The sequence below is a fragment of the Zootoca vivipara genome, chromosome 3, assembly GCF_963506605.1.
Source record: "Zootoca vivipara chromosome 3, rZooViv1.1, whole genome shotgun sequence".
NCBI lineage: Eukaryota > Metazoa > Chordata > Lepidosauria > Squamata > Lacertidae > Zootoca > Zootoca vivipara.
Window position 1 is genome coordinate 143,448 of NC_083278.1, and position 14,343 is coordinate 157,790.

General features: G+C 40.6%; 1 protein-coding gene across 2 annotated transcripts; it reads right to left on the minus strand.

The window, feature by feature from the left end:
- Positions 1 to 219: 219 nt before the first annotated feature.
- LOC132591136 (cytochrome P450 2K6-like) lies at positions 220 to 13,261 on the minus strand. 2 transcript variants are annotated; one of them, XM_060272292.1, is made up of 9 exons: positions 12,985 to 13,259; positions 10,204 to 10,366; positions 9,234 to 9,383; positions 8,713 to 8,873; positions 8,011 to 8,184; positions 4,965 to 5,112; positions 2,572 to 2,756; positions 2,059 to 2,200; positions 220 to 1,687 (listed from the first exon to the last, which is right to left on the minus strand). In XM_060272292.1, exons 1-9 carry the CDS (start codon positions 13,165 to 13,167, stop codon positions 1,500 to 1,502), a joined length of 1,494 nt encoding a protein of 497 aa, XP_060128275.1. In that variant the 5' UTR covers positions 13,168 to 13,259; the 3' UTR covers positions 220 to 1,499. The 2 variants fall into 2 exon arrangements, with proteins under 2 accessions (XP_060128275.1, XP_060128276.1); XM_060272293.1 differs by lacking the exons at positions 220 to 1,687; positions 2,059 to 2,200; positions 2,572 to 2,756 and adding an exon at positions 3,833 to 4,080 and having other exon boundaries at positions 12,985 to 13,261.
- Positions 13,262 to 14,343: the final 1,082 nt, after the last annotated feature.

A 14,343-nucleotide genomic window follows, 5' to 3' on the forward strand; every position in this document is an offset into this window, starting at 1 on the left:
AGAACAAATTCAAACTCTCTTGAACCTGGCTGCAGACCTGTCACCCAGATGATGTATAAATTAATCTGTTACACTGGAAGTAGAGAGCAACATTGTAAAATCATTTGCAGATTAAATTATTCAACTTTAATTAGAGACAACTGCATTTAGTTTGAAAGTTTCCAGAATTTCCAGAACTTTCTCCCATTGAAACACTCACAGATATTTTTCTTTTTAGCATACCATAGTTTTTATTCATTTTCATCCTGAAACTGTTTAACATGGCGGCATTAGGGTATACCTTTCTATACCCTATATGTGCGTATGACATGCAACAATGTGAGCAAGGAAGGATGATAACTAAGAAGTGCATCCTCTCGTAGTGTCTAAATACATTTCTACAAAGGATATGGGTCCAAGATAAGACAAAATGTAAAGTATTTTAGTCGATGTTGCTGGATTTTCTTACGAGATTTCCTGGTGAACACATGGTGACTTCCGTCTCAGAGCAATAGCTAGGCATAGAAGGTTTTGAGTTTTTCCACTTGTGGAGATTTGAGTTTTAATTTTGAATTTGACACATTTCCCCATTTTTATTTTTGGTATGACTAGTCAATATTCCATTGATGAGGGAACCCTTAAGCCACCCAGACTCTCAGAGAAAGTTCATTCAGGTACAGAGAGAAGATGGAAGATGGTTGCTTTATCCTAAGCCAGAAGCAGAAAGTCACTGAACTAATTGACAGCATGGAGATACCAGAAGCAAATCCAGTTGCCACATCTATTATGACAGACTTTTTAAAGAACCAGGAGGAAACAAAGCCATTGCCTGACAACAACAAATACAGTTCAGAATCTGAATACATTGCAGCCACAGAAGTTAACATGCCCAACTTCCTCAACCATTCTTCATAAGGTATGGTTTCCAGACCCTTTATCGTCTTGGTCACAATTCTCTGCACATCTGCCTGGGAATATGATTCTTCAAGATCTTTGAAGGTACAGTGGTACCTCTACCTACGAATTTAATGCGTTCCAAACGCACATTCGTAAGTCGAAAAAAAGTCGAATCCCATAGGAATGCATTGGGAGAAAAAATCGAAAGTCGAAGCAACCTTATCTAAAAATTCGTAAGTAGAAAAAATCCTATCTAAACCGCATCCAAGATGGCGGACAGAGCGCCGTTCGTAAGTAGAAACATTCGTAAGTAGAGTTATTCGTAAGTAGAGGTACCACTGTATATGTTATCATGGGAATACATGAACCAGCTTTGTAGGTTGATCTCTATGCCCCAAGTGTCATAAGAACTCAGGGCCAGGTTTTAAGTAAGAGATGCTCTAATGCTAGTTTCACGTGATTTGGCAGTATGGCAGATAAAGGCACTTAAGGTTTGTGATGAAGCACGGACCAATTCTACTCGTAGGCTACTCAACCCAAATACCCTTATTGAACAGGGGTGTTTAAAAAAGGGCTCACATTGCACACACAGGTATGATAAGCAACCCAGGAACTTGTGAGTCTTAGAAACGTGGCAGAGCACAGAGCTGGTGGGGCATGGGCGATGTTGTAAGCCCAACAGCAGGAGTAAGATCGAGGTCTTTTTGAAAAGTTCCAGGGGGTGGCTGGAAGGTGAATCTCTGCAGGAGACTTGTGAAGAAGAGGAAGAGCTCCATTTTGGCAAGAGTCTCACCTAAACATGCTCTCCGTCCTGTAAGGAAGCACAGGCAGAAGGAAAACTGGGTTTAGCAGTTGTTTAATAACATCCCAAATTCTTTGAAGCAGACCAAAATGTAGAGATAAAATAACAGCTCATGGTGCCCATCTTAAAAGAATTATGAGCTCCAAATACGAGCCATCCTGAATGCTGAAAGCTGGGGGAGAGGGGTGGGAATCTTTTTCAGCCTGTGGGCCACGTTCCCTGGTGAGCAACATTGCAGAGGCCACACACCAATGGTGGCCAGATCTGGTGGCAGAAATGGCCACAGCAACTGATGTGATTCTTTCCTTTGCACAATAGGCTACATTCCAGGCATGTAAAACATCCCATTGCAGAAATACACAGGGGGGAGGGGAGGTTACCTGTGGAGAAAGGCATGAAAGCATCTCTCTTTACGAATTTTCCTTCAGAGTTGAGAAAATGCTCAGGGTAGAATTTATGTGGTTTCTCCCATTGAGATTCATCATGCAGAACAGAGGACAGCAATGGTATGATGTATGTCCCCTGTAAAAGCAAAGCAAGAGCTGTTTTAAAATAAAGCATATGTCTCTGGTACAATAAATATTGAGTGCAGGAGAAATGAGATATGAGTTCATCTGAGAAATGTCTTTAGTTTGACAAACTTTAACGTACAAACCATGATCTCCCACCAGAAATGGTGTGTTTTCCAAACTTGTTCTCCTTCCCATTGAGATCTCCTTAACGGGTTGAAGCTGATGCCTGACAGCTTCCAAAGGGTAGATTGCATGCTTACAGTGCAATCCTATACAAGTCTGTTGAGATGTCACCCGCATTGATGCCCCATGGGGCTTACTCCCAGGAAAGCCTTAAAATATATTGTAACTAGTAGCCAGCCGTTCAATCAAACTGATCACCTTTGGAATGAAGTAGCCATTGAGGGTAACATCTGTAGCCGTGGCATGTGGCAGGTTGGTTGGGACAATATTGGCAAACCTCTGGATCTCATGGACCACGGCATCTGTATAAGGCATTTTTGTTCGGTGTTCAATTCTTGGCTGAGAAGATCCAACAACCTTTGCAATTTCTTCTTGGACCTTTACTGGGGAAAAGAAAAAGAAAAGCATCAATTTTTCTGCTAAGACTATCTCTTTGACTTTGTCTTATGTCTCTCAAAATATTAATCTCTCCAGCATAGAATTGCCATAAACTGGTTCTCCAGTTCCCAGGACTCACATATTTAATCTCTAGAATGTGATACAGGTATTTTTTTAAACAGGACAAACATTTTAGCCAATAACCTGATATACTAAAGGTAAAGGTAAAGGGACCCCTGACCATTAGGTCCAGTCGTGACCGACTCTGGGGTTGCGCGCTCATCTCGCATTATTGGCCGAGGGAGCCGGCGTATAGCTTCCAGGTCATGTGGCCAGCATGACAAAGCCGCTTCTGGCAAACCAGAGCAGCACATGGAAACGCCGTTTACCTTCCCGCTGTAGCGGTCCCTATTTATCTACTTGCATTTTGAGGTGCTTTCGAACTGCTAGGTTGGCAGGAGCTGGGACCAAGCAATGGGAGCTCACCCCGTCACAGGGATTCGAACCGCCGACCTTCTGATCAGCAAGCCCTAGGCTCAGTGGTTTAACCACAGCGCCACCTGGGTCCCACAACCTGATATACTGATATGCCTGATATACTGATGGAGAGAAATTCATCCAGGATCATCATTAAAATATCACCACTGGGAATATCCTGAAGTGGTATCTTTTACATATAAACGTAGAAAACAAAGATTTCAGGATCCTACAGAACCAGACAAATTTTGGAGAAAATATGGGCAAGAGTTAATTGGAGAAAGAGCATTTGGACTGGAAGCTGGACAGGAAGCGGAAGATTCAACAAAGGTACAGGCAAAAGAGAAATAAATAGGGAACAAGATGGCTTTGAAAATTCTAACTTGAAAAGTAAATATGCAAAATAATAAGACTAAATGAATAAAATTGAGCATGTTGTAAGGAAGTTAGACTTGGATGTTATATGTGTCCAAGAAACTGGGGAAACTATTAGCTTGGAAAATAAAGAAGAAACAAATAAAAACCTACATTAATGGAATAAATGTAGGAGATAGAGTTGTGGAAAATCGGGGGGGGGGGGGGTGCGCGATCAATTTGTGAGTTTTTCTAGAGAACCGTATCAAGGCAATTGAGGTAATGTAGAAATTGGTAAATATTTAGAAGACAGCAGACTACTTAAGATACCAAAAGATAAAATGTCATTTCTGAATAGACCTGTCACAATGATTGAATTGCAGCAAGCAATTCTACAGGCAAAATTAGGGAAGGCACCTGGACCTGATGGACATATTAGCGAATAGCTTGAAAACTGTATTAAAAGAGGTGATCCATCAAGATCAGGCAGGATTTTTTCTGGGAAGACAAATGAAAGATCATAATAGAAACATGACTGATGTAATAGAATATTTAGTAGTGAGAAATGAAAACCGGGAAGCTTTAATGTTTTTAGAGTCCGAGAAAGCATATGATAAAGTCTCCTGGGACTTTATATGTTTAACGCTTTGGGACATATGGTGTTTTTTTTGGGGGGGGGGACATCACACCTAGAAAGAGACCTGTTAAACTGTAATGTTAAAGGGATATCTAAAGGATGAACAAGTGGAATTTTCAATGATGCTCTGGACAATAGATATTGGTAATAATATAGAAATGGATGCATGGGAAAGTTTATCGAACATGGATATAAAATTTACAGAATGTTATAGTTTAAGAGAAAACTATATGGAAATGTTATATAGATGGTACCTAACCCCTAGTAGATTGCCTCAAATGTATAAACCCAAAATGCATATGTGCTGGAAATGTAAAGAGAAAGAAGGTATCTTTTTCAAATGTGGTGGTCTAGTAATAAGGTTAAAGCTTACTGGGAAATGATATATGATGAACTAAAAAAGATGTTTAAGATGTTTAAGAAACCAGAAGCTTTTCTTTTGGAAATTATGGGATCAGAACTATCTAGAAATTTATTTAGTATAGAATATTTAGAAATTTATTTATGTATGCAATTTATAGAAATTTATAAAAAAATATTTATGTATGCAACCACAGAATGTTATTTGCCTAGAAAGCCGCTCCACTTCCCAGTGGGGCGGGGTTGCGGTGGACCATGTGACCACCCACTCCCCTCCATTGGCTGGCCTAAACAATTATGAATGTTTTCATTCTTTAATTGTTACATATAACTGAAATTAAGATATCTCAGAATAATGGGCACCAACCCAATGAAAAGCACTCACTCTGAATTTCAGGATATTTCATCATTAGTAACAGTCCCCAGCGCAGTGTGGTAGAAGTGGTCTCCATGCCAGCAGCAAATAAGTTGGCCACAACAGTTTTTAAGTTTTCGTTGTGGAAATATGCATTCGTCTTGTTCTTCTTCTCCTCCTGGGTTGCAAAACATATGAACTGGTTAAAACGAATGGAGTGAGAAAATTTAATGTGCAAAGATAAAAATGAATACCTGACAGGACCCGATGAGCCAAAGTATCATTGCACATCACCCCAATCTCTAAGTAGTGAGGAGAGATCCCAGGTTTTCCAGACTATGCCATCGTGATGGCATAATGTTTGTTTGTTTGTTTGTTTATTTATTTATTTATTTTAAAACAATTTTTATTCATTTTCCAATAGAAATCTTCCAATTATTACCAAATAACATAAAATCATATCAAATCATATACAATATTACCAATTATATATTCCAAGTTCAAACAAATTTCAAAGGTAGGACTCCCCATGTCCTGGGTTTCGGAGATAGTCTCTTTAATTTGTTTTATGCTTTCTTGTCTGTTGATTTCCAATTTCCAAATTCTGATTAACTGTTCTTGTCTTCTCAATCAGTCGCCAGTATGTCACTCCCAATCTTCTTTTAACAGGTCTATAAGTCTGATGACCACACTGGGGGGGGGGTTATTTCAATATTTCCCTCTGTTAGATTATTTTAAAAGACAGTCCTCTCTTGGTGGCCCCTCCTTCTGCTGAAAGTCCTGGGCTTCCATCCAAAGTTAAGAATAACGGCTCTTTGATCTCTTTTGATAAAATGATGTTTTGAATGTGTCCAGTAAATGCAATTCGGTGAGGGTATACTGTACATAATAAACAGTAAGTTATATAGAAATTGTTCTAGCTCTTCTTTGCACTCCATGTCCCCCCACCATTTTTCCTGAGATAGACAATGTGGTGCCCTCCATATTTTGGAGATTGCAACTCCCTTCAGCCTCCCTGTTGGAGAGTAACACCGATAGACTTGCTGGTTGTAATTACTGCCTGTCCCGCTGGGAGCCAGAGGGGAGTAAAGAGAGGAGGGAGTTCTTCCAATTGTTCTTTCAATAGTTGCTGCATGACACCAACCAGCAGTGGGGTGTTTTTCAGGATTTTCACTATACTGAGCATTCCTAGCATTTTTTTCTCTCACAAAGGCGCAGACATGCAGTTTCACATCACAATCAGCAAATTCACAAGTGAGGCAGAGGATCAAAAGCAGAGGGAAATAACATTAAAACTTCTTAGCTGTTTAGAAGCTTTATTTGATACATATGTTTAAATGATGCTTTTCAACAACTTATATTTTCACTATTACTTTGCTCCATATTTTGTGACTTTTAAATCTATGTTGGAGCTCTCTCACTAAACAGTACTTGCCCAAAACTTGGATCTTAGCATCCAATAATTCTCCTTTCTACCATTCCCCCCCCCTCCCGCTTTCATACAACACCTACTCTCCGAAATGGCCCTCTTGCCTATCTAAAAGTAGCTCAGCCTCAGACTGCCGTGAATTTGCAGCAGGACAAACTAGAAACCAAAAAAGAAGATAATTTTTTAAAAGAGAAAATATAAAGTAGGAGAAAGGATAATAATTCTAAGCTCTTTATCTATTACACCTTAACCCTTATTCCAGACCCAGTAGAGTGAACCCTCCCAGTTCCCACCTCTTTCCTCAGCTTCCCACCCTGAGGGATCCTCTCTGCATCTCACACAGATCCTTTAATCTTTGGTCCATCAACTTTCTGTGGGTATCTTCATTTATCCAAAATATGTAACTTCAAAAAACGAAACATACATATAGATAGAACTTACAGAGAACTAACAATGATTAAAAGTCACAGGAAAAGCAAGCTAAGAAAAACTAAAGAAAAGGAAGAAAATGAGTCTTCTGCATCTCTGTCTGCCAATTATGTATATAACTACAGTACTATTCAAAATATTCAACAGCTTCTTTTATTTCTTTCATCCCTTCATACAGCTGTAAAGCTGTTGTCTCCCATTTAGGCAGGGAAAAGTCCAAGTCTTTCCCCAAAGGTTCTAGAGATTAATTTCATCTGCAATTGCCTCCCTGATCAAATCTCTCCAAACTTTCTACACATCTCATCTCTTAACTGTGCTAGCTGTTCATTAAGGCATTCATATATATATATATATATATATATATATATATATATATATTCAAGAAGCAATGAAGGAGTCAGTTATTTTTGCCATGATTTATGAGACAACCCCCCCCCCCACTTAAGCGTCTCAGTTTTGCTGCACTTGTGATGCAGATAGAATTCACTTTTGTTTCCCAATCAGCATAGCACGGGAAAGACAGGAAGAAAACGGTTTTACAGGCAGTGTAGACTGAAAGTTAAAAGCAAATTCAGGCCTGTATATCTGCTTTAACTTTTCAAATCGATCAGTAATTAGTTTAAGCTTTTAGAAATAATTTCCAATTTGTTATTTAGATCTTTGTTGTCACCTGTTTCCTTTTCTGGGTGCTAATTAATTAATAAACAGATATTCCAATTCATATTCATTTCCAATCTTAGTAAATGGTCAAAAGAACTGAAGCCCTAATTTTAGGCTGATTATGCAGTGCCTGGGCCAATCTTTTTTCCTTGCTGTGAGATGCCTCTCCACCCTCAAAGTCTCCTATCTCCTCCGGTGTGAATAACGCCTTCTTTTGAGCACATGAGGTTCTATCCCCCCCCTTGTATCAAAAGGGGATCTGGCAACCAATATTTATGACTTGATTACCTCTCATCACAACATAATGATCTATAATTGCATATTTTCTTGATCTGGTTCCCCCCCCCCCCAGAAATGCAGGTGAGCCCGGAACCTTTGCCCCTGCAGAGGCAACTTCTGTAACACATTAACAATGGCTGACTATTGGGAAATGGAGGGAAGTATGCCAGGTTGGTCCCTTCTGAAGTGAGACTTCCTGACCACTCCTTAAACATTCACTGCAAACACGAATTGAAAATGTCAACGTTTATTCTGCTCCAACTTAAAAGACTCTATTACCTCTTGCTGCTGGATAAGAAATGAGTCAATAAAGCTCCTCTGGTCATTTTCATCCAGATCTCTGAGGTGCTTTATGAAGGTGGCATTTATGAAGGCAAACAGCTCATCTTTGTTGCGAAGGACAGTCTTACGAGCCCCCAAAAGAAAACCAAGAGCAGGAAACATGTTATACAGCTGAAAAGATAAAAATGTGGAAAAAGAAAAGAGACATTAGGAAAGCTCAGTGCTGTTCTCTCAACAGCGTCTCTCAAAGCATGGCTGCCCAAATACAAAACAAAGCTCTTGAATGGTATTTGGAATGGGGGGCAAGCTACCTCAGGACAATGTAATTTATGTGCAACCCCGGGATAATAGGCTATGATGGTTCTCCTCTGGAGGTTCATCTTCAGAGAGGGAGATCTGCCCTTCGAAGCCCCCCCCCCGAGCCATCATGGAAACAACTATCACTTTTTCTTCCTTGAGTCCCGATGGCAGTGAGGCCGGAAAGGTTGTGCGCAAAAGAGGCTTTGTTATAGTTACGGGATGATTGTACTGTCTGAGTTTTCTACATATTTTGAATCACCACCAGGTTTCTCAAGATATCAATACTGTATTCTGTGTTTTGTAGTAAATCCTGAACAATATTGAACAGGTTGTCCTGCTCACTTTGCATACAATGTCATTACAATCAACTGTTTGTTTTAATTGGAAAAAATAGATTACCGTGACTGAAGAGCTTCCGAAAAGCTGGACATTTTCATTGATCAACTTCAGAAGTCTTATGTATGTGGGATCTTCATAATCAAATCGCTTGTCTAGTAGTATGGCCACTATAATATTGGCAACAGCTGCATTCATAATTGTGGTGGTCTCAAATGGGTTTCCTATACATAAATATGACAGTTAAACAAAAATATTCTGATGAAATTCCAAGTATGGAAAGGGCATTGTTTTCAAGTCTGCACTTTGTTGCCTTAAGTCTCTACTGGCAGCTTACCTATGTGTAGACCTCATTTATGAAAGAAACTGATCCTAATTACTGCTGGATGTGGCCATAGCTGGGCTAAGAAATGCTTGGAAGTCACAGGAGTTACTGCAGTACAATCTGCACATTACAGGAACAGACCAATTGCAGGGAACCCTGGGATCTGTACTTCTGGAAGTTAGGAATATGTAACACGATACTCTTGGCACCTTTAAACTATGGAAGTGTAGCTATGCACCAGAGGAAAACACCAACCCACCTTCGTAGGATTCAAATTTCTTTATCAGGACACTGCATTCCTCAACAATTCTATCCTCTATGGTCCTCTTTCCCATTCCGTAGTCCCGTAATGTGCTTAAAGCAAACCGCCGCATCACTTTCCAGTTTTCACCATTAGACAGAATTACACCTGAAGAGATGGGAAGAAAGGTTTCGTGTCTGCATGGCCATTGAATACAGAATCAATAAATTATGGTCTGCATTTCCTCCATGGAACTGAGAATGGATCCCAGCTATTCTCTCATTCAGACTCAGACTTCTGAGCTTTGACAAAGTAGCTGGCAGCTGTGCCATCAGAACATGACCTAAGAACACATTGATCAATATTATGTGTTGCAAAGTGTAGAATAGAGGGTGGTTAGTTCATGTCAGGGGTCCCAGCAGAATTCAGCTTGTTACTTTGTATTCCATGGATAGATATTATGCCTTCCTTCCTTTCTCCTTTCTGTATAATCTGGGCCAGAAAATGGTCAGTGAGTTTCTCCTTGGTGTGTGCCATTACTTTTCTGTGTGACTATTATTCACAATTCTCCTGTCCCATTCTCCCCAGCTCTACAATGTGACTGTTTGGAAGAAGGTGGGAATGGGAAAGGTTTGCTTCAAATGTTTCTTCAACAGAGGCCCACTGATCCACTGAAAGTCAAGACCAAAAAAGGCTGAGCTGGTCTACTTTTTTAAAAATTTTAGCTTGATCTGCAGAAATCCACAGGCGACACTTTTTGTGAAACAATCTCAGCCTAATGCCTGCAGATACTCTGTCAATGTCAAAGGCACTAAAATTGTTTTAAAAATTCACAAGGATTTTCCCACAGGAAACATTGGATGTTGCTGACTTGCTTTGCAAGCACTCATCTTACAAAACATTTCTTGGGAAAGGATTGTGTTCGCCTGGTGGGACCTGTGAGTGTTTGCAAGCATTAGCAGTTCCAATAGAAAGGGAAGTGCCTCACCAAAGCCTTGCGAAAGCTCATGAAACAATGGAACGATGGGTCTGTCTGCAAATGCGTCCGCCTGATTAACCAGAGCCTCCTTTACTGTCTCATATCCTGTCAACACCACAGTTTTCTGGGGTCCCATTTGGATGCTGAAGACAGGGCCATATTGCTTTGACAACTGCAATTAAACAGAAGAAAAAGTGAGAAACAGAGTTCTGGCATACCCCAAAGAATATATTAATGTAAATCATCTCTGACAGAACCAAGATTGCATTAGCTTGCACATTTACCTAAGAGTAAGGACTATTTTATACACTCCATAGAATCTAGTAGCACAGTTTGACTGTTCAGTTTTTTTTCAATAACTACTATTGAACTTGGTAGAAATATCTTCCATGTTATTGTGCCTTAGACTGAGCTGAAAACATATGCCTTAAGAATAGTAATTTTGTGGAATGAATTCACTTTTTGTATCTTTGCCAATCACCATGCAAAACAGAATCCAAATAACATAATGATAAAGTAAGAGCGCATTGTCTATGCCACAATGGTCTTCAAGACATTTGCTACTAATAGCTGTAGCTTCAACAGTGCTGGACCCATAATACAGCAGCTCAGCCCTTTCGCCCAGTTCAGGAGACTCCACCATGGGAGCAGGACCGGGGTGGGATAGTGCTAGAGTCCTCTCTAGTCAAGTTGCATGGGTTCAATTCAAATCAGTTTACCCCCAAGGATGTGAACCGGCTGCTTGGATGAGTGAAACTCATCACATGTCTCCCTGATCCTTGCCCTTCCTGACTCATAAAAGCTCTGCAGGGTGGTGGAGGCTTTCCTCTGTTAAGGAGCCTTCCTGGACCCACTGAAAGTGGTGGTTATAAAACTGCTTAGTAAAAAAAACAAATCTTTGGACCCAGCCAATATTGCCAACTACCACCTAGTCTCAAATCTTCCATTCTTGGGCGAGTGGTTGCTGAACAACTCCAGGCATGCCTGAAGGAGGACCAGGAGGATGGGGACCATTTGGATCCCTTCCAATTGGGATTCAGGCCTCATCATGGGACTGAAACTGCCTTGGTTGCGCTGGTCAAGGATCTCCGGCTGGCTAGGGACAAAGGTGAAAGCTGTTTCCTAGTTCTGCTGGATCTTTCAGTGGCCTTTGATGCCATCGACCATGACATCCTTCTGGACTGTCTAGAGGGGCTGGGAGCTGGGGGCACTGTTATACAGTGTCCGCTCCTTTCTCCTGGGCTGTGTTCAGAAAGTGGTGTTGGGGGATGAGTGTTCAGGCCACTGGGCTCTCACTAGTGGGTGTGCCTTAGGGTTCCATCCTCTCCCCCATGCTTTTCAACATCTATATGAAGCTGCTGGGAGACATCATCAGGGGGTTTGGGCTGGTGTTTATCAGTATGCGGATGATACCCAGCTCTACCTCTCTTTTAAATCAGAACCAGTGAAGGCATTGAAGGTCCTGTGTGAGTGTTGGGAGGCGGTTGGAGGATGAATGGTGGCTGACAGATGGAGGTTGAATCCTGACAAGACAGAAGTAGTGTTTTGGGAGGGGAGGTAGCGGGCAGGTGTGGAGGACTGAATGGGATAACTGTGCCCCTGAAGGACCAGGTGTACAGCCTGAGAGTCATTTTGGACTCACACCTGTCCATGGAGGCGCAGGTCAATTCTGTGTCTATCAGCTCCATCTGTTATGCAGGCTGAGACCCTACCTGCCTGCAGATTGTCTACCAGAGTGGTGCATGCTCTTGTAGCTTGGACTACTGCAATGTGGTCTACGTGGGGCTACCTTTGAAGGTGACTCAGAAACTACAACTAATCCAGAATGCAGCAGCTAGAATGGTGACTGGGAGCGGCTGCCGAGACCACATAACACCGGTCTTGAAAGATCTACATTGGCTCCCAGTACGTTTCTGAGCACAGTTCAAAGTGTTGGTGCTGACCTTTTAAGCCCTAGGTGGCCTCGCTCCAGTATACCTGAAGGAGTGTCTTCACTCCCATCGTTCAGCCAGGGCACTGAGGTTCAGCTTCGAGGGCCTTCTGGTGGTTCCCTCACTGCGAGAAGTGAGGTTACAGGGAACCAGGCAGAGCACCTTCTCAGTAGTGGTGCCCGCCCTGTGGAACGCCCTCTCATCAGATGTGAAGGAAATAAACAACTACCCGACTTTTAGAAAACACCTGAAGACAGTCCTTTTTAGGGAAGTTTTTAATGTTTGATGTTCTATCATGTTCTTAATCTGTTGGGAGCCGTCCAGAGTGGCCGGGGAAACGCAGCCAGATGGGCGGGGTATAAATAATAAATTATTAATAAATTATTATTATTATTATTATTATTATTATTATTATTATTATTCAGTTGCAGCAGCACAAATATTTGCTAGGAATGCTCAGGAAACCAGAACAAAATAGGCAGTTGTAAGGATAAAAGTGATTATACATTTAATGGCACCTCTCAAATCTAGTTAAGAAAGAGGAGGTGGCTGGGCTAAGCAAGGTTTGCACCGGAACTTTTGCATCCTTGAAAATGGAGGCAGAGTCAAATGTGATTTGACACCAGACACTCCCAGACACCTTGTTCAAATTACCAGTTATAAATTGAAACTGGGTCCTATGACTATTTATTGGGAAAGATAAGAGGATGTTCTGTAACACACAAAGGGGATGTGAGATTTATAGGCTCTAAAAGAACAAAATGTATAATAATAATAATAATAATTTTATACCCCGCCCATCTGGCTGGGCTGCCCCAGTACCATTTAGTCTTGCCTTGGGAAGAACCAGGATCTTTACCTTTAGCATGGTTTTGTAAGGCCTCTTCAGATCCATGATGTGGAGATTCCCAATGACAGGTAAAGGCCTCGGTCCTGGTGGAAGATTTTGGGAGCTCTTGTTCCAGAAAATGCCCAGTTTCAAAACAACGGTAATCATAAGGATAAAGAGGAACAACGCTGGAATCGGCTCTGTCCAATCCATTTCGTTTCAGCAAGCAATTTTTTGTTGCAGTGGTTATAATGAAACCTACAGTGCAGTTTGGCCAAGGATGATGTCTTGCAACTGCAGTGAGCAGCATATATATTATGCTAGGTACTGTCTCAAACTAATCATTAAACCATTATTAAACTCTCTTGAACCTGGCTGCAGACCTGCCACCCAGATTATGTGTAAGATTAAGCTGTTGCAATGGGAGTAAAGGGCAGCAGTATGGACTTCTGGTTTTTTTTTTAATATATTTTTTATTAATCCTTTTTTCAACAAACATACAAAATACAACACACATCAAAAACATCAAAATACAAAATACAAAAATCAAACAACATCTAACAGAAAAATATATCATTTCTCATCCATTTTAATACTCATTGTCTTCAGGCTTCCCCAATTCCCTACTATCTGATTTTCATTTTTATAAACTTCTATAGCAGTTTCTAAATCATCTTTCTTTCCCATCATGTAATCCCTTTAAATCTTCCAAATTAATTCATCTTCATATCATTTACCCTAATTTCAAACTTTTAATCTTCTATTGTTTCCCTAATGCCTTAACCTCTTTACTTTCCTGGATATTCAAACTCTAATTATCGAATACATTCCCTATATACATTTTAAATTTCTTCCAATCTTTTAAAACTTTGTCATTTGTCTGGTCCCGGTATTTACTCTGAGCAAAGAGCGAAGATTATTGTGAATAATGTGGTATCAGACGAGATAAGAATTGAGAAAGGAACAAGACAAGGGTGCCCACTCTCCCCCCTGTTATTTATTTCTGTCCTAGAGGTTTTGCTGAATATGATAAGGAGCGATGAAGGAGTCAAAGGGATTACAGTGGGCTCGAAACAATATAAGTTAAAGGCCTTTGCAGACGATTTAGTATTGACTTTGCAGAATCCCGAACAGAGTGCAGTGAGAGCACTGCAGATAATTCAAGAATTTGGCAGTGTGGCGGGTTTTAAGCTGAATAAAGGGAAAACTAAAGTATTGGATAAAAATTTGGCATTACAAGAGAGACAGAATATAGAGGAATGCACAGGACTGAAGTGTGTAAAAAAGGTGAAATATCTAGGAGTTAATATGACGTCAAAAAATTTGAACTTGTATAAAGACAATTATGAGAAATTATGGAAAGAAATCCAGAGAGATTTGGAAGTATGG